Source organism: Fusarium proliferatum (genome assembly GCF_900067095.1).
Source record: "Fusarium proliferatum ET1 genome assembly, contig: FPRO_scaffold001, whole genome shotgun sequence".
Taxonomy (NCBI): domain Eukaryota; kingdom Fungi; phylum Ascomycota; class Sordariomycetes; order Hypocreales; family Nectriaceae; genus Fusarium; species Fusarium proliferatum.
Genome location: NW_022194790.1, coordinates 1633636 through 1652564, shown reverse-complemented (window position 1 = coordinate 1652564; position 18929 = coordinate 1633636). Strand labels below are relative to the sequence as shown.

At 50.5% G+C, this 18929-nt stretch overlaps 7 protein-coding genes across 7 annotated transcripts; 5 read left to right on the top strand and 2 right to left on the bottom strand.

Moving 5' to 3' along the window:
* Positions 1 to 83: 83 nt before the first annotated feature.
* Positions 84 to 1632, bottom strand: FPRO_01540 (putative ubiquinol-cytochrome c reductase complex core protein 2 precursor; the record flags this gene model as incomplete). The annotated part of the gene is made up of 4 exons (XM_031230339.1): positions 84 to 179; positions 240 to 1084; positions 1147 to 1321; positions 1384 to 1632. 4 exons carry the CDS (start codon positions 1630 to 1632, stop codon positions 84 to 86), a joined length of 1365 nt encoding a protein of 454 aa, XP_031074933.1.
* A 575-nt stretch (positions 1633 to 2207) lies between these two features.
* On the top strand, positions 2208 to 4294 carry FPRO_01541 (uncharacterized protein; the record flags this gene model as incomplete). The annotated part of the gene is made up of 4 exons (XM_031230328.1): positions 2208 to 2216; positions 2278 to 2340; positions 2414 to 3118; positions 3170 to 4294. 4 exons carry the CDS (start codon positions 2208 to 2210, stop codon positions 4292 to 4294), a joined length of 1902 nt encoding a protein of 633 aa, XP_031074932.1.
* Positions 4295 to 5315: 1021 nt separating this feature from the next.
* On the top strand, positions 5316 to 6676 carry FPRO_01542 (putative YHM1 (mitochondrial carrier); the record flags this gene model as incomplete). Its single annotated transcript, XM_031230317.1, has 7 exons — positions 5316 to 5379; positions 5475 to 5512; positions 5587 to 5628; positions 5692 to 5939; positions 5993 to 6170; positions 6223 to 6477; positions 6590 to 6676. The coding sequence occupies 7 exons, from the start codon at positions 5316 to 5318 to the stop codon at positions 6674 to 6676; spliced, it is 912 nt and encodes a 303-aa protein (XP_031074931.1).
* A 1104-nt stretch (positions 6677 to 7780) lies between these two features.
* FPRO_01543 (uncharacterized protein) lies at positions 7781 to 14943 on the top strand (the record flags this gene model as incomplete). The annotated part of the gene is made up of 2 exons (XM_031230306.1): positions 7781 to 7881; positions 7938 to 14943. 2 exons carry the CDS (start codon positions 7781 to 7783, stop codon positions 14941 to 14943), a joined length of 7107 nt encoding a protein of 2368 aa, XP_031074930.1.
* Positions 14944 to 15473: 530 nt separating this feature from the next.
* FPRO_01544 (uncharacterized protein) lies at positions 15474 to 15813 on the top strand (the record flags this gene model as incomplete). The annotated part of the gene is made up of 2 exons (XM_031230295.1): positions 15474 to 15578; positions 15643 to 15813. The coding sequence occupies 2 exons, from the start codon at positions 15474 to 15476 to the stop codon at positions 15811 to 15813; spliced, it is 276 nt and encodes a 91-aa protein (XP_031074929.1).
* A 263-nt stretch (positions 15814 to 16076) lies between these two features.
* On the bottom strand, positions 16077 to 17646 carry FPRO_01545 (uncharacterized protein; the record flags this gene model as incomplete). Its single annotated transcript, XM_031230284.1, has 2 exons — positions 16077 to 16297; positions 16359 to 17646. 2 exons carry the CDS (start codon positions 17644 to 17646, stop codon positions 16077 to 16079), a joined length of 1509 nt encoding a protein of 502 aa, XP_031074928.1.
* A 1035-nt stretch (positions 17647 to 18681) lies between these two features.
* FPRO_01546 (uncharacterized protein) lies at positions 18682 to 18915 on the top strand (the record flags this gene model as incomplete). Its single annotated transcript, XM_031230273.1, has 1 exon — positions 18682 to 18915. One exon carries the CDS (start codon positions 18682 to 18684, stop codon positions 18913 to 18915), a length of 234 nt encoding a protein of 77 aa, XP_031074927.1.
* Positions 18916 to 18929: the final 14 nt, after the last annotated feature.

Below are 18929 nucleotides of genomic sequence, written 5' to 3'. Positions count from 1 at the left end.
TACAAATATTCACAAAGAGGTCAGCCTCTCCCACATGACTTCTAAACTGTTGGTACAAGTTCTTTTCTCTCTTGGACCCCAATTTATACTCGCAGACCAATCTCCTCAGCGTAGGGCAGCACGAACAGATCACCGACAGTTGAAACAGTGGCCTTGCCCTCAAGGAGAGTCTTGGCAGCCTGTAAAAGAAAGTATTAGTCTTGCAGAAATATTTAACAAAAGTCGGGGTAAGCTCTTACGGTTTTAATGGATTCAGCGGAGACACCATCGATAGCCTTGGCAATGGCGACAGAGTCGTAAGGCTTGCCGCTGTTGACGATACCAGAGCCAGCGAGCGCGATACTGGGTTGGCGGAGCTGGTTCTGGTTCAGAAGGTTAAACTTGGCGTAGGCAACGGCCTTCTTGACATCCTCCTGGCTCGCTTGGCCATCTGCTATGCTCTTGAGCACCTTGGCAGTCTCCTCAGCACCTTTGCGGACAGAGGCAGCAGGACCACTGAGCTGAACAGCAAGGAGGCCAGCATCGGAATAGGTTAAGTTGGAGGTGTTGACAGTAAGACCGGAGGTGCCAGCAGTGGCCTTAGCCAGGAGGCTAAAGCCAGGAGCCCACTTGATGGTGGACTGACCACCGAGGAGGGCAGCCAGTACAGCGTGCTCAGGCTTGGTGGAGTCGTAACCGGAGCCGGGGAAAGCAATAACAATAGAATTGCCAGCACTGGAGCTTGTTCGCTGCTCACCACCAAAGTACTTGGTGGCGTCCGTCTTGAGAGTTTGGCCACTTCGAGGGGCAGAAGGCACGTCCTTGAAGAACTGGCCAACCCACTTGGAGAGAGAATCGGGAGAGGCACCGTCGGCAATGAGAGCAATGTTGGGCTTAGCGTAAGCGACGTCCGCGTAGCTAGCAATGTACTCCTCGTTCAAGTACTTCTGGTAAGGAGTTGAGGAGCTGGGGAGGAGGGAGGAGCCGAGACCAGTGTGGAAAGCGATAGCGTGGGCGTTGTCGAGAGCAGTGGCGGCGACATCGGCGTTGAGGACAGCCTGCTTAGCGTGGAGAACACGCTCAACATCCTCGTGGAACTCGTGAGCTGGCAATCCTCGTTAGAATGGCCCAGATGTGTATGCAATGTACGGTTGAACGTTTACTCACTGGTATACTTGGTCAGGGAGATGACCTCAGCGAGGAGCTCGGTGAAGTAAGGAAGATCCTCGCGGAGAAAGCTAGCCTCGACAACAACAGCCTCCCTGGAGTGAGAGGAAGCCAATTGACCACCAAGAAGCTCAGACTCGCGAGTAATGCGAAGAGCAGATCGTCGCTGGGTGTTCTACATGGAGCCAGCAAATTAGCTCAAGTCCTTGATTTCCACTCAACGCTCTCTTCTCTCACCTTGAACGCAAATTCGGCAAGGCCAACAGAAAGGCCAGGAAGCGGTTGGTAGCGAGTACCGGCCTTGGCCACAACAGCAAGCGTAGTAGTAGGACCGTGAGCATCCCGCGAGGCAACCTTGAGGCCAGTCACATCCGAGGTCTCGTATGATCCGGTCGAAGCAGCGGCGGCGTAGGTTCGTCGCTGGACGCGGCAGGCCTGGCGGGTAGCCTGCTGCGCAGTTCGCGCAAGGGACGATCTCGAGATCATATTCGCGGGTGATGGCGTAGGCAATTGGCGATCCTTCGGCCGTCTAGGTGAAGCAATTGATCTCCAAGAGAAGTGCCTCGTCGAAAAGGTCCCGTCTAATTTTCGGGCTACGGGGACGAGAGAAAATGTCACGTGATGGCCCCGGTCAGCCAGATTTCCATCCGCGGCATTGGCTCACCAGCGCGACTTCCAACGACATTTGAACTGGCTTTGACGCTAAGGAAAGAATGAATGTACCTTACTCCGTAGTACTTAGCATTGAAGTTTTGAACCCCACCTATTATTAGGACAGGCCTACCAACAGCAGACTTACATCAGTCAGAGTTGCAGGCAAAAATTCACTTAACGATCCATTAGCATTTGCGCCGGAGAAAAAAAAAAAGCATCCCAGCCTTCTTGCTCTCTTGTTTTCTTTTCCACCCTTTGACCTTACAGCTAGCATTACTGATAACGAAACTCTCGATTATCCTTTCTCAGGCTCTCGATTCTTCTTTTATGGTTTTTGTCAATCAATGACGTTCCGGTAGCAAGTGTGGAAGCTCCAGAGATAGTGAGAGGATCTCTAGGAGCAAGCAATGCTCGTTGTGAGTCGAAGCAGCTTGACAACCGTTCAAGACATACCAGCTGACAACCCTTTCACGGCAGACAAAACATGCCGCTGAGCTTTGTGCTCTCCTAGTCAATGACCTCCATGGCGAACTTCCTTCCGTACGTAATATTTTATGGCGTAGTTGTCTGGATACAAGTGTGGTTGTGGGGCTGACTTGCTCGTCGCAAACAGCGAATCTTGAATGCACTACTCACAAAAGGCCGGTCGACCATTGCGCAATTGGCCCAACACACGTCTCTCACGCCGCGATACTTACGAAACGGCATCGCTGTTTTGATACAGCAAAACCTTCTTTACCACCACACTGACGCTAATACCGACATCACGTACTACCAAGCCGATGCTGATGCCTGTTACAACCTTGTACGATCAGGGAAGATTCTAAATGTGATTGAGAATCAATATGGCATCGCGGAGCGGGAACTCGCCCAGACTCTGATGCAACTGGGTCATGCCCGAGTCGCGGATCTTTCTCAGGCTTTCGGGTCGAGGGCGCCCAAGCTCAATGGACATACCAACGGTGAACATAAAACTCACGATGGCCTCATCGAATCAGAAAGTCACCTGAACTCTGTCCTTGTTCGCCTGATTCGAGCAGAAATTATCGAGACTGTTCGGCCCGAAAGCTTCCGGAACCCTAAGGACGTCTATCGTGAGATCGAAGACGAAGTCACCAAACCCCGGCCAGGCGAAAAGGTCACCAAAGGAAAGATCGAGGCTCAACGCGAGGTCATCGAACGCTCTAGAACATACAGAGACCAGCCCAAGACTTTGAAGCATCAGCTTGACATGAGCGGAGGTCCCAAGCCAAAGAGACGGAAACTTGTGAATGGAGCGACGCAAAATGGGCATGGATACGACGCTCCAAAATTGAACGTAAGAACGTCCAATTATTCACGAATTGACATCACGACTGACATTCAACAGCCCAATGTGGTGATCAAGATAAATTATGAAAGATGCTTGGTTGAGCTGCGGAACCAGAGACTTGCAGAACTCGCAACAGAAATGCTTGGGGAAGTCACTGGTGAAGTTTACCGCACAGTGCTCGATCTTTTAACTTCGGATTCTCCGAGGTGCCAGTCTGACCCTCTACTCGATGAAGTGACTCCTGGACAACAACCAACTGTGACAACTATCGACATATTTGAGCACCTGGACGAAAATATCAACGTACAAAATGGAATCGGCAAAACTCCACGAGATAAAATTGACTCGCAGAGTGCTGAACGGATCAGGGACACAGCGCCGGAGTCAGATGACGACTCTGACGATTCAGATGCCGGTCCTCCCGGTCGAAGAAAGACGTTTGACGTTGACGATGAAGTTGATGAATGGGCTGACGACAATCATGATGGTGCAGCTAATGGGGAACAAGAAAACAGAGTAAGGTTTGAAGATGCTACGAATGGAAACGATACTCGAATCTCTCAGATGCGCCGTCATCTTCTTCTCCTTGCAGAAAGCAAGTATCCGTTCATCCGTCATTGTGGGATGTACGGCCGTGGGCAATGGACAGTGGACTTTGGCCGCCTTGTATGCAAGCTGCGGGAAATCGAACTGGACGCTATCATTGAACAATCCCACGGTCGCCATGGTCTACGCTTGACCCGCATTCTCCGAGAGAAGGGCAAGCTTGACGAGAAGATGCTTCCAGCCGCCGCGCTCATGAAGAAGGGTGACGTACAAGGCAAAATGCTTGCGATGCAGATGGCAGGTATAGTGGATGTTCAAGAAGTGCCTAAGGATAGCAGCCGACTTGCCAATCGAACGCTCTTCTTCTGGTACTTTGACAAAGAGCGAACCCAAACGCAGGCACTGGATGACATTTACAAGGCTATGCTCCGGTGCCTTCAGACCTTAGAGGTGGAGCGCCATAAGGAACGAAACATTCTTTCGTTTGTTGAGAGGAAGGACGTGCAAGGCAAAGAAGAGGAGGTCATGACCACAGAGCATTACAACAAATACAACAGGCATCTGGGAGTGCAGGACAAGCTTCTCGGTCAAGTCATGAGGTTAGATGAGTTGGTATCTGTGCTTCGTGATTATTGAGGAGTAGAGGGAGACGCCAAGGCATATATGTATTCCTCCTCGCTCAAACCTCGCTTGGAATTGGCCGTTGGCGTGGGGATTAGGTACTGACGTTGGGTAGGGGGTTGGCCTCACCTCATCTCTGCATCCATCTTTTAAACAGCAACTCGCGAAAATACCGCATTATATTGCTCCTTTTTTTTATTACCTGTTCTTCGCGTTTGCTTCGTTTCTTCTTGATCATTTCATTTGTTGTTGGTGAAGGGAGGGACTTGGTGTTGTGGGTGTGATGGCCATCAGCAAGCATGTGTGCACATATGGCCAGACAGATATCGCTAACATGTAGACTGGCCTGTCTACCTAGTACTGTGTATTTTGCTCGTAGGGAAACTTCATTCTTGGTCTTCTAAGGTACGAAGGCTCGTAATTCAAGTTCTTGATCACTTTGCCTCGGCAGTTTCCTTTTTTACTTCGAACTAGGGATTTGAAGCTCGAATATGGAGCTCTCGGCCCCCGGGAATCATAGTATCCGGCTATCATGGCGTTTCTTCCGCAATGAGTTTGAGCCTCGCCAAGTGTTTCTGCTTCATCAGATCAAGACGGTTATAGAGCAAATCGCGGCTATAGGGTACCGTGGTTAGGTACTTGTTAGTGGCTTGTTTAAACCGTGGCTCGTGCTTGGCCGCTATTGAGGGGTCGAGATTGAAGAGTGGAGCCTCTCTCAACATCACACCAGAGAAAAAAATCCAATGGAACCCGTAGACGGATAGCTAAAAGCTCCACGATTCTCCGACGTCGGTACATACAACCGCAAATACGCCAGGGATTTAGCAGGGGCCAGGGATTCCCAGAGGAACTAAAAAGAGATAAGTGCATTGGGCGACAGGAAAAATTTCCCAAGCAGCCAGCTCTTGAGTCTTATACCCGAACTCTTGCTCTTGCGACAAGCTCACGATTCTGTTTTTCAAACTTCGTGAAAACTCCTGGGAACTAGTATCAAAGCAGTGTCTTGATCTGGTTTATATTACTCTATCTCCTCAAGATGTCTCCCCCCGTCGCTGCTGGTCGCGAGAAGGAGTCCGGCCTGGCTCGTGTCCTCGGCTCCGGTACGTTTCACTCCAATTGAAACAGGCGACTATGCTATTGCTTCACGGTTTCCTGCAATCGATATCTCTAGTTCGAGCTGACAACATCTTGACAGGTTCCGCTGGTATTGCTGAGCTGGCTGTCTTCCATCCTGTACGGAACCCCACCTCTTTTGAGCACAACCAGTTGCGACAAATCTTGGAGCTGTTCACTAACCCCTCCACAAGGTCGACACCATTGCGAAGCGGTTGATGAGCAACCAGACTCGTGTAAGCAACCCACGTCTCTTGATGCATGCCATTGGATAAGATATTGACAATTTGGTCTTGTAGATATCCAGCGCCAGCGAGTTGAACAAGGTCATCTTCAAAGACAAGGCCGCCGCTCCCTTCGGACGAAAATTCGTTTCTCTCTTTCCCGGGCTGGGATACGCCGCCGGTTACAAGGTCCTCCAGCGTGTCTACAAGTATGGTGGCCAGCCTGTTGCCCGTGATTACCTCTCCAAGCACTATGGAGCAGACTTTGAGAACGCCTTCGGCAAGAAAACCGGAAAAGCCATCATGCACTCTACTGCTGGAAGGTAGGACATGAAGACCTCTGTTTCCCAAGAAGCTTGAACTAATGCGCCCACAGTCTGATCGGTATTGGTGAGATTGTTCTCCTACCTCTTGACGTCCTCAAGATCAAGCGTCAGACAAACCCCGAGGCTTTCCGTGGCCGCGGCGTCCTCAAGATCGTCGCCGACGAGGGTTTCGGCTTGTACCGTGGCTGGGGCTGGACTGCTGCCCGTAATGCCCCTGGATCTTTCGCTGTATGTGTGACTCCTGCTCCTTGAAATGGTTCGGAAGACTAACTTGGCGTAGCTGTTTGGTGGATCTGCTTTTGCCAAGGAGTATATTTTCCATCTTGAGGATTACAACAAGGCCAGCTGGTTCCAGAACTTTATTGCTTCTATTGCTGGCGCTTCCGCTTCTCTCGTTGTCTCTGCTCCCCTTGACGTTATCAAGACCCGTATTCAGAACCGAAACTTCGACAACCCTGAGAGTGGCTTCCGAATTCTCTCCAATATGGCCAAGAACGAGGGTCCTGGAGCTTTCTTCAAGGGACTTGTCCCCAAGGTACGTTCACCAGCATAGAAAGTGATAGCCGTCTTTCTGCGGCCCGCCAGCTCCCGATCAACTCCCGTCTCCACTCTTGAACATCTAGACGCTAACTCATATCGCCCTGCAGCTGCTCATGACTGGTCCCAAGTTGGTCTTCTCTTTCTGGCTTGCCCAGACTTTGATTCCTGCCTTCGACATTGCATTCAAGAAGTAGATGTGAGATTATGGAATATTTGAATTCATGTTAAAGATAGATATACGAATCTAGATAGGTACTATCTGGACGTCGATGACGAAGAAGGCTTACATGGGAGTTTAGACGGATCAGGTTATTAGGTTTGCTACGATAGATACGCCACTGCGCTGATATGAGAGGATCGGCTTCGCTTGGAAGCCAGGTAATCTGTTAGTGAAGCAGTCGAGAGGCACTCAACTCTGTATAAATAAAGCGATTTGATTTGATACATGCCATCTGTTCGAGTGAGGTCCTATGGGGGACAAGAAAGTGTAAGGCCGAGCTTGATCCTCGGTGACAAAACCATCTAGGTAGGCCAGCCTGAGCTTGAGGTAATATTGAATGATTTCGTTTGGCCACCGTCTTGTAAGATCTGAAAATTTCTTTGCATACCTCATTGAAAGGCCTGATGTGATTGATGGTGTTGGGCTTGCTCACCCTCAACGTCACCTATCTACCAGGGCCTCAGAGCGGTAGGCGCAGCTGCTTTGTTTAGATTTGCTCGATACAGCCGCGAGCAAGGTCATGATCCCTGTTGAATTCCACAATGATGTATTTCATAGGCCCCTCTTTACAGGGCGGTCCAAGGCCCTCAATTCGTGGTGTGATCTGCTCTGTTGTGAGCTCGTGATTTGTCAATGTCAACCAGGGGTGCGGCACAACGACAGCCTAACGTTGAGTTGATTGTCAGTGCGGGAGGTTGCTCGGCAACCAATCGGGCCCGAAACAAAAAATAAACCAGGTTGCGGTTACCGCAACGGACAGCCAAAGATTGAGTTATAGCTTCTCCCAGCGCCATCTGAATTAAACAATGCAACCAACTTTGATGCTCTAACTTCATTCCCTCCAATTCCGTCATCCTCTTGTATCTGATACCCTCTTGAATTGTTTGTTAAACTACCTGCTTCCCTGCTTGTTAGTTGCAACGAATATATTCAGATACTTACACCGCATTCCTCAATCCCCACCGACTTTGTTTATACTCTTGTAAATAGCGTGGCTGCGGCGCCGTCCGCATTCTTGCCATTGAGACCGATACACTTCTCACATACCATTACTTGTTTCCAAGGAACCAGGACAGACATGTCTTCTTCGGAGCGAGACAGCTTTTACGACGGGGACTTTCAGCTGAGACATCAACAGTCGGCTTCTTCAGATCCCAATCTTCGAGCACTTGTTCCAATGTAAGTTTTCTTGTATATGCCCTCATGCGTCTCTTGCGCCGACTAACAGGGAACAGGTGGGACAGCTCTGACCCCGAACGCTGCCCCCCTCCGCTGCCTCTCAATCCGGGGTCGCCATTAACTTCACGGGTGGGAACTTCGAGCGCTATCGCATCTGCTCACGCTGCACTTAATGAGCGAGCGAGAGAGAGCACCATGGTTCCTACCAAGAGAATAGAATCCCCGACAAAAGGACATCGCCGACTGCAGTCTTCAGTCCGTGATATCAGCATGATGATCGAGGGTGCTAGCGGCCATAGCTCACCATCGCGATCACCAGAGCGTCAACAACGCCCAGAGACGCCCTCTCGGTCGCGGGATGTTGATAATCGACCAAGCGAAAAGGACTCAGTAGTGTCGAGCACGACACCAGTACCAGGACCCAGCTTGACGCCGATTCTGCGTCCTGCAGTTCGACGGCCTCCTCCTCAAAGCATCCTCGGCGAAAACACACCACCGCAATCGTCCACTATGCTTGCTCTTCAACACATGACCTCATCCACACCTGTCAAAGAACCGGAGAACCCTCTTACGGATATCACAAATGGCTCATTAACCTTGTCAAAAGGTCCCCAGAACCTAGAAGCGTTGTCTGATCAAATTCTCAGCCTGACCAGCATTGCGACAGGACTTCAGAAGGAGATGTCTCAATTGAGCCGTCGAAGCAGGGACAATGCTACGGATCTCCTTAGCCTCAAGGAGGCTACAAATTCGAGAGATGAAGATATCCGCAAAAGCCTCAGAGAGCTTTTGGGAAGTCACGGCAATGGCAACGATGGTCACAATAGGCTTCCTCCAGCTCGCGATCCCTTTGGAGGATATTACCTAGACAACAAGCCACACAATCTCTCTCCACCAAGCACCAGGGGTTTTCATCTCCCTAGAATTCCCTCTCCCAAGAGCTTTGGCGACTCAATTGAGCGAGGGTCCATCAGCACACCCTCTCTTACTGGCTCTGAGGCGCCACCCTCCGTCATTCTTCTGGAGCGAATCATTCGGGAAATGGGCACCAAGGAAGGGCAGGAGTCTCTGCTCGGCCGTTTACAGGAAGTTTCCAATAAACTGTCTGGCATGGCCACATCCCAGAAGCTGGACGAAGTCATTGAACAGGTAAAGGCTCAGTCCGAGCAGGCCATCATCCTCGGAAACTCTCTCGCCAGTCCTCATGCGAGCCGGTCTCGTAACCTCAGCTTTGAGTCAGAAAATAGCCGCAGCGATACCATGCCGGGCCAAGCAAGGAGCGCCGTTTCCCAGCGCGTTGAGCACATTATGAGGAATGAGGCTCGTCGAAATTCGGAGCCATCAGCTCGTGGTGCTGAAATTTTGAATGACGACCTCATAAGCATCATTCGCTCCGTCAAAGACAGTGTCTCTCAAGGCGGAGGTCTTACTGCCGAAGTCAAGGCTCTTGTCCGCGAACTACGAGGCGAGGTCCTGGGCATGGGCCGAGAGATTGGCCGACGTCTCGAGCAGCAAGCTTCTCGAAGAGGTGTTGAAGATCATGATACTCCGAGCAAAGATGAAGTCGCTCGCGTTATCGACGAGGGGCTTGAGCAAATGAAGGATCAGCTGAATCATGTTCTCCGCGAGCATCGACGCCAGTCAGCTGCTTCGGTCAACACTCAGAAAAGCGCTGTCGACTACCAAGAGATATACAATGCCATGAGAGCGGCCATCCAAGACAACGAGGCAACCAAGAGTAACTTACCCGACTTGAGCCGAGAAGATGTAATCGAAGCTGTCAGAGACGCCTGGGAGAACTATAAGCCTGAGATCGAAGTGCAACAGCTCGGACTTGAGAGGGACGAAGTCTTGGCTTGTCTGAAGCAAGGCCTTCAGGAGTATGCGCCCCGCGATGACCAGCCTCCCGCTGTGACTCGGGACGAGGTTTTCACTGCTGTTGTAGATGGTCTGAAGCACTTTGTTCCTCCTCAGGTTGATCAGCCCGCCACTCTTTCGAGGGAGGAAATCATTGACGCAGTTCGTGACTGTCTTGAGGAGTTTGAATTCCCTGTTGCTCCAGGTGCTGGAAACGACATCACTCACGAGGACGTTGTACACGCCGTTAGGGAAGGCCTCCAGGACCTCGATGTCCACTCCAGCCGGGCTCTGGTACCCGCTTCAGCCAGCAATGATGATGTTGCTGATCGTCTTCGGGAGATCATGGAATTTCTGCGACATGAGTTCAAGACGTTGTCTGAAGAGACTAAAGAGACTGTCGCGGCCAATGGACGTGAGACTGAGCAGGTACGGGATATGACCAAGGACGGGTTTGAGAACCTTCGACAAGCTATGGAGAGCTATGTTGATCGTGCCACTGGCGCTGCTGGTCAGGAAGAGTTTATGGATGACCTTTTGAAGTCTCTGGAAGATTTCAAGGATGAGATGGCAGGTATTGTCTCAACTACCAACCAAGAATCTCGTGAGCAGCTTCAGACTGAGCTCGAGGGTCTCCGCGAAATTGTCAACTCATCTATGGTGCCTGCGTTGCCACCTCAGACCAACAACACAGAGGTTCTGGAAGCTTTGAACACCGGCTTCAACAATTTGCGGCAAGAGGTTTTGCGACCACGCGCCGAGACAAGTGAAATCCTTGACGCACTTAATGACGGCCTCAACGACCTTCGGGCAGGTATGGACCGTGTCACGAACAAGCCTACCGACTTGACCGCCAATGACGAGATTCTTGAAGCACTCAAGACTGGACTCGACTCCGTCAGAGCTGATATTGAATCTATTCGCGACAGTAGTAATGACCGCGCCGTTGCCACGCTGGAGTCTACACCTCCTGCCAACGACGAAGTCCTTGAAGCACTGAAGTCAGGACTCAGTGGTGTACGAGCTGATATTGAAGCACTTCGAGATAGTCAGACAGAGAAGGCGGTCGCTGTGGTTGAGCCCAAGGAGAACGATGAGGTTCTCGAGGCCTTGAAGAATGGCCTCGATGCTCTCCGTGTTGACATCGAAGCTATTCGTCTAAGCACCTCTGAAAAGCCCGCTGCACCTGTCGACAACACCACCAACGACGAGGTGATTGAGGCTCTCAAGAAAGGGCTTGACTCTCTCCGCGTTGATATTGAAGCCGTTCGTGAGAGTAGCGAAAAGGCTATCGCACCGGTCGACAACTCATCGAGCACAGAGTTCATCGAAGCTCTAAAGAACGGACTTGAGTCACTGAAAGCCGATATTGAATTATCTCGTGACAATAGTGATCGTACTGCACTCGGAGAGGACACCTCAAACGATGAAGTCATAGTTACTCTCAAGAATGGTCTTGATTCCCTCCATGCCGAGATCGCAGCTCTTGCAGCCCAGGAGAAGCCTGATGCTCCCATAGAGAACACCTCAAACGATGAAGTTATCGTCACCTTGAAAAATGGTCTTGACTCTCTTCACGCCGAAATAGTAGCAATCGCTACTGCCCAAAAGGAAGCAGCCGCCCCAGTCGATAATACCACCAATGACGAAGTCATTGAGGCCCTTAAGAATGGCCTCGATTCTCTACGAACCGACATCGAAGGACTCCAAGAAAGTAACCAGAAAGCTTTAGCCCCAGTTCCAGATACCAAGCCAAACGATGAGGTTCTGGATGCTCTCAGGACAGGATTAGAGTCTCTCCGTTCAGATATCGAAACTCTTCGAGAAAGCAACAATGAACGAGCCATTGCACCTGCAGAATCAGCCATCGACGAGAAGATTCTTGATGCTCTCAAAACCGGCCTTGAGTCTGTTCGTTCCGACATTGAGGCCTTGCGGGATAGCAACAGTGAGCGGGCCCTTGCTGCAGTGTCAACTGAGAAGACAGAAGATGACGGGCCGTCCGAAAAGATCAAACCGGATGACATCAAGAACCTCGAGGTGTTGATCGCTGGACTTGCTATCAAGATCGACTCTGTCAAGTCTGAGAACGAGGGTGTTCAGAAAGATGATCTGTCTCGTATGGAGGATTTACTTCGCACAGTTCAGGACAGCGTTGACGAGATCGCCTCCCGGGAGACACTCACAAGATCGGCTTCTGTAAAGAAGAAGAAGGAGGATGGAGAAGAAGTGACCGCTCGTGCAATTGTGGGAGATGGCGATGAGCCTGCATCAAAGGAGGACATGCAAGCCATCGAGACTATCCTGCGCAACACCAAAGGTCAACTGGACGATCTGATTGATGGTGAGCAAGCTGTTCGAAAGGACCACATCGACAATGTGGAGGCCTTGCTTCTTGAGACTCGGGAGACTATGGGCTCCCTTACCACTCAATTGGAGACGGTCTCCCGCAAAGAGGAGGTCACGGCCTTGGAAGCTCTTCTTGGTCAAGTCTCAACTAGACTTGATGAGATGAAGGAACACGCTACCAAAGAGAGTGAAAATCCCGACAAGGTCACCAAGGCTGATGTCGAGGCCGTTGAAGCCTTGGCTCTTGAAGTCAAGACAGCTCTTGAATCTTTTACCAGCACCGACCTCGCTCTCCTCGCGCGCAAGGAGGACATTGCCAGCCTGGAGGCTCTTCTTGTCAAGAAAGAAGATCTTACCGGCTTAGAATCTATTGTCAAAGACTTTCAGGACAAGCTGGAGACCACAGTTGACGCTCAGACCAAGGCAATCGCAGTCCGTGATGAGGAGAGCACCTCCGTTGGCGAGCGCGTTACCGAGGTCAAAACCTTCCTTGAGGAACTACAAGGAACCATCAACGTCAAGCTTGAAGAGGGCGCAACTGGTGTCGAGAGCATTAGTAAGCTCCTGGAGACCGTCGGCGAGAAGATCAACAAGAACGAGAACGTCCACCAGGACCTCAAAGACATGCTTGATACCATCAAGACTGAATTTGAGGACTCGAAGGCTGTTGTGTCTGGCGTCAAGGTCGAGTCTAACGAGAAACTTCAAGAGGCAACCGAGACGCTAAGCACCAAGATCGACGAGAAGATTGGTGAGCTCATTGCCAAATATGAGACTCTTCAGACTACCCTTGATGATAGAAGCAAGGTCAGCGAAGCCCGGGACGAGGCTATGGAGGCAGCCGTTGTAAGCTCTAAATCTGTCACAGACGAGCTCAAGCTTCTCATTGATACTCTGGGCTCTACTGTCACTGATTCTCTGGAGAAGATGGAGGAGGCTTCTAAGACTGTCTTCACCAAGGTGGAGGAGCTCGTTGCCCGCAGTGAAGAGACTCACACCGAGGACAAGGCCGAGCATCAGCAAACCCGCGACCAAATCACCGAGGCTTTGACGGCTGTCGAGAGCCTGAAAGGAGAGGTCAGCGAGTCTCATCCCAAGATTCTCGAGTCTGTCAAGGATCTTCTTCTACTTGTCGGTGAACACTATGAACACTCAAAGTCTTCGACGACCGAAATCCAGGACAAGATTGTCGAGCACAAGTCTCCTGAAGAGCTCATGACCCTCCTGACACTTCTCACTGATGACAAGTTTCATAACACACATGTTCATGAGAAGTTGGATAAGCTCATCGAACAGATTTACAATGATTCGGAAGTCAAGGAACGTCTCGACAAAATCATCGAAGAAAAGTACAACGACACAGAGGTTCGCGAGAAACTAGACAAGATCATCGATGAGAAGTACGATGATTCTCAAGTGCACCAGAAGCTAGCTACCATCATCGAGTCTAAGTATGATGATTCGGAGATTCGGGAAAAGCTGGAGAAAATCATCGAATCTAAGTATGACGACGCCGAAGTGCGGTCTAAGCTTGACAAGATCATCGAAGAAAAATATGACGATGCACCAATCAAGGAAATCCTCGGCATGCTTGTTGAGCAAAAGTACGACGATACGCCCGTCCGCGAGAAGCTTGATCTGATCATGGACTCCAAGTACGATGATACTTTGGTCCGCGAGAAGCTCGATCTGGTTCTGGATGGCCGATATGACGACGCTGTCGTGCAAGAGAAGCTTGACAAATTGGTCGACCACAGCGCCGTTGCCGATCAAGCCTTCAGTCGCCTTGATACGCTGGATAAGGTTCATGCCTCGGTAGTCCAGACAGCTGCTGATATTTCCGAGTTCCTCTCAGTGCAGAAGCAGCGAATTGAGCAGGCTCACGAAGACCATACCAAGACTCTCCAAGAGACCATGGCATCTGTGGAACGTAAGCTCGCGGAGAAGGATCACGTTGAGGCAGCAGTTGCAAGTCTCCGAGACGAGGAGGAGAGGCTTCGACAGAGTGTTATGACGCTGAGAACAGAACAGGAGAGCCTGATACGCCAGAAGACACGTTTGACTGGTGATGTCTCTTCCCTCGAGACGGCCCTTCACATGCGTAAAGAGGAACTCTACGACATGGAATCTCGTGCTGAAAACCTGGAGCGCCGGATCCTCGAGGGCGTTATGGATCATTCACGAGTCCTTCTCATGGCAAAGGCCAATAGGAACGGTGGCGATGCTATGAGCCGCAAACGTGTTAGAAAGCCTGCCAACGAAGAGGAGTCTCCGGAAGCAGGTGCACATGGCCGGAAGTCTATGGTTGGCATGGCACTGAATGCTAAACGCAATTTGGCTGCTCCAGTACAGAACGGAGCAGGTCGCAGAATCGTTTCGCTCAGCCAGATCAACAACAACGTAGCTTCTGGAGGTGTCAAGCGCAGCCAGAGCGTACGAACCCCTTTGGGCGGCGGTAAAACATACCGCAAACGAAGCTGGGGTGGTAATCTCGACAAAGGCCTCGCTGACAATGACAAAGAGAATACTCTCAATGAGACCGTCGAGGAGGTTGATGAGGCAGACGTCAAGTCAGCAACAGCACCAGAGGTTACAGAAACCCCTACAGAAGAGACAATAATCATTGAATCGACACCCAATGATGAGGAAGCGGATGGTGGTGAGGGTGGCGACAGCGACAACGAAACCTTGAGAAGAAGCAGTCGAGGCACCGTAGTCACGAACAGCACAGATATGTATACGGATGGTGACGAGGGTAGTGAGTACAGTTATACCGAAAGCGAGTGGACAGAGAGCAATGTTGGGACTGATGCAGGATCAGTGCAGGGCAACGAAGTAGTGGTCTATGGGAATTAACGCGGAGGAGCAATGACGACGAGCTTGATTTAGCTGGCACACCATACCATTCATGTTTATTTCGAGATGGAAACGAGACAAGGGAGACTTGAGTTTGGCGGGTGATGTTTATTTGGCAAGGACATTAATGACTGATTGTATGACGAGCGAGCGTTCAGGATTGGCATGGGTTTTGATCGGATTGGAGACCTTCCCCCTTTTTCCTTAGTATTCGCAATCTGCTTAGGTCGGCTTTGACGAGGATAATGTTTTCTTGACAACTTTTTAGTAACAAAAGAATGTACGAATCAATAACTTTACTGAGACTGTCCTTGTAGGGCTACAAAGGTGAGCTGAAGCAAACCGAGGCCCACATTTGACGACTGATGAATTATCTTATCTTATCAGCAACTGAATCGAACGAGCCCCTCCAGAACCGCGCCTAACTTAGCACGTAAACATACCTATAATTTGTGGACCAAGATTCAATAACCAACATAATCCACGACTTGTCTTCCCATACCGTCAATCAATCAATTGCAATAGTCACCATGGATCAAACCCAAGCAGGGGGGCTCCTTGATCCTCCTGAACTCACACCACTCGAGCAAGAGGTTTTGGACGAGTACGAACGCTTGGCCGATAACATGAACAAAGTGCGTCTGCCTCATTATGCTGGGATCTGACAGACAGGCACAGACTGACTGATATTATTCCTAGCTCGCCACTGTCCTCGAACATCTTGCTTCGAACCCTAGTACAGAAATTCTTGACGGTCTTCGTGAGCTCGAGCGCAAGACGAGTCTAGCCTTTACTCTTCTCAAAGCCAGTGTTTACAGCATAGTCTTGCAGCAGGAGATTGACTGGGGTGATGGATCGACAGCGCAATGAGTTTAAATGAATCAAAGAAGAACGAAAGGGCAGCTTTGTGGTGGAAGAGGCAAGGATTGATACCCAACCAAATATGATGCGCGAAACGATACCTTCTTTCACATGGCAATACGACAGACATTTGATACCAAGCCATGATAGATACATCAACTATGCCATTTTTTTTACCATACCGAGGGCATCAAACAAACATTTCTCTATTACAGGCTACAGATACACGTTTTTTTCATTTGGTGATACAGTTGGTTTGCGTGGGAGTGGGTTTAATATACAGCTCCTCCATAGTAGACCTTGCGCACGTCCACCAGCTTCTTGCCCCGGCCGATGGCTATCTGCTCGGGGTCGGGCTGGTTGGTCAACGCTTGGTACGCCGCCTTGACAGAGTTCATGGGGTTCTTGGATCGGGGCATGCGAGCAGCGATGTCATGGATACCGGCGGCGCGGCACATCTCGAAAATACGGTGAGGGCAGCGAAGTCCAAATCCTGGGAGGGAGGAGGTTAGCTAGCATGATCGCGTGGTTGCCGGTGGTGAGTGTATACATACCGGGAGGACGGGCCATCAGCTCGACTACAGTGCCTGAAATCTTAGCAGACACATTACCATAGATAGTACGGTTCTCATATCGTCGGACGGGTTTCATGTTGCGGATGGCCAACATCTGAGCTGTCTCCTCAGCCACACCGGCCTCAGTAGACTTTGCCATTCCAAGTCCTAGACGGCCATTGCCGTTACCAGCGATGGCAACCACAGAGGTACTGCGGACCTTGCCCAAACGAGTTTGATTGGAGACCCAACGAGTCACAAGACCTTTGGTCAGCAGCGAGCGAATGTCCTTGAGACTCATGCCTGTCAGGCGCTTGATCTCCTGGTACTTGCCCGAGTCATCCTGGCCCTGATCCTCGGGGTCAACGGCGTGCTTGTACAAGCCTTTGACACCAGGGACCTTACCGAGATCAGGTGCCTCAGCCGAGTAGGTCCGATCAACACCCGCGGGGCCATCCTGAATGAGCTCAAGGTTCGAGGGTTCGACCTCACCCTGACTGCTAAAACCAACAATCTTGTCGAGCTCGGCCTCCCATGCCTCGTCAACAGCCTCATCCAACTTCTCAGCCTGGGAACGAGTCATGAACTCGGGACCCTTATCGTTTGCAGTGGGCTCGGGGCCGTCCTCGGCGATGATGTAGCGTTTGATCAGCTCAGGGTCCTTCTCAATGTCCTTGAGCTCATCCTCAGTGAGATCTATCAAGTCCTCTCCCTGGCTCTCCTTCACACGTCGCAATGCTCGGACCATGGCTCGGGTAAGTTGGTCACTCGTCTTCTTGTCCGTGATCTTCATCATTTTTTGGCCGTAATTGTCGATCCATTCGCTCTTGTCAGGCCATTGCACCTCTCTCGGGGTGCCTTCGATCTCCGGCTTGATATCGTAGCGGGGGTCCAGCACGGTATAATCCTCGATGTACGTTGGCTTGTAGGGATCGTCACGTAACCGACCCTGAATGATCATGTCTTCAGGGCTGACGGCTTTCTCGCCCAGCTCAATAGCCTCAAGTTGCTCTGGTGTGTAAGAGGCCTTGAGGTTCTCGAGATCCTGCTTGGACAGGTCGGCAAACTTGTCCTGCTTGTACTTGTCCATACCCGCCGTGAATTCACCCGACTCCTTGATCAGACCTAGCTCCTGGGCCGTGACATTTCGAAACCGAGACTTTCGCTTCGACCTGGGTGGTGTGCTGTGGAATTGACTACATGGTACGAGAGGGACGTTGACTGAAGCGGTTCGAGATGAGGCGATGCACCTGCCAAGGAGGTTGCGCGCCGGACGTGCGACGCTCATGGTCGGCACGAGGTTGAGGAGTATTAATTCGACGAGGGCCAGCGGCAATGGAAAAGGAAGAGGAGGAGGAGGAGGTCGGATTAATTAGCGTCGCTCTCTCTCGCTCTCTCTCTCGCTCTCTGTCGTATCTCTCTCACACGAGCTAGAGATTTTTTGGGGACCCAAGAAATGGATGGTTCTCAATTGACATAATCCCCATGCGGTTAGCGGTTCATGAACAGCAAAAGCCAATCAAAATCAGGACTTGCAACACCTTTACCATGGAAAGTCACCTAGAGCCGACCCTGGAACTTTCATTCTCCGTTTATAATCACGTGCTCCAGAACATGCTTGTCTAATTCAACCTCATCCATTGTCGGGACGTTCCTTGAACCCACCGAATGGAATCAACCGCCTGAATACGGAACTCCTCACTAGATCTACATCAGTGACGCCATTATGAAGCCCGATGAGTGTGATTGAACGGTTTCTTCTTCTATTCAGGTACTAGCCGCTTGCTTCATCGTACTCTCACAATTGTATTGTCAGCCATAGCCAATCATAAGCCACCTTCACATCAGTCGACTTTTGTTACAAGTTCAGGTACTAGCCGCTTGCTTCATCGTACTCTCACAATTGTATTGTCAGCCATAGCCAATCATAAGCCACCTTCACATCAGTCGACTTTTGTTACAAGGTGAAACGTCTCAGTAACACCCCTGGAAGCCAAGCGACTGTTAGGGGTCTTCCACCGTTGTCACCACTCACGGTGGACCATTTACCACATTTGCTTCGCGTCCCGTCTGTCACTTTGACTCTTTTCCTCTTCCCATAGCTATCTCGGTCTCTGTACGTCTTTATTCTATTCCATTCACAGAACATATTATCTTCCATTCCTACTCTGTACGTGACTGGCGCACTGTACGGCTTAATTGAAATCGAAAAAAATAAAATAAAATAAAAATCCGGCATTCTTTTATCAAAAATACTATACTCTTCCTAATACTACGACAACGACAACTTCATCCTCACAACCAAACATACCTAGTCTTCACGATGGGTCAGTTTGACTGGTTCTCCTCTATCGGCGCTACAGACGAAGCTGTTGCTGTCCTCAACGACCAACCCATTATTTTCACCATCCTCTTGGTGGTCCTTGTGGCTGTCATTCTGCAAATCGTCCTTCTCTGGTACATTCACTATGCAACTATGAAGCCCGAGCAGCGCAAAGCAAAACAGGACAAGAAGGATAAGAAGAAAGCGGGCAAGACGGCAAAGCCAAGCAAATAAGCACCATCTATTCC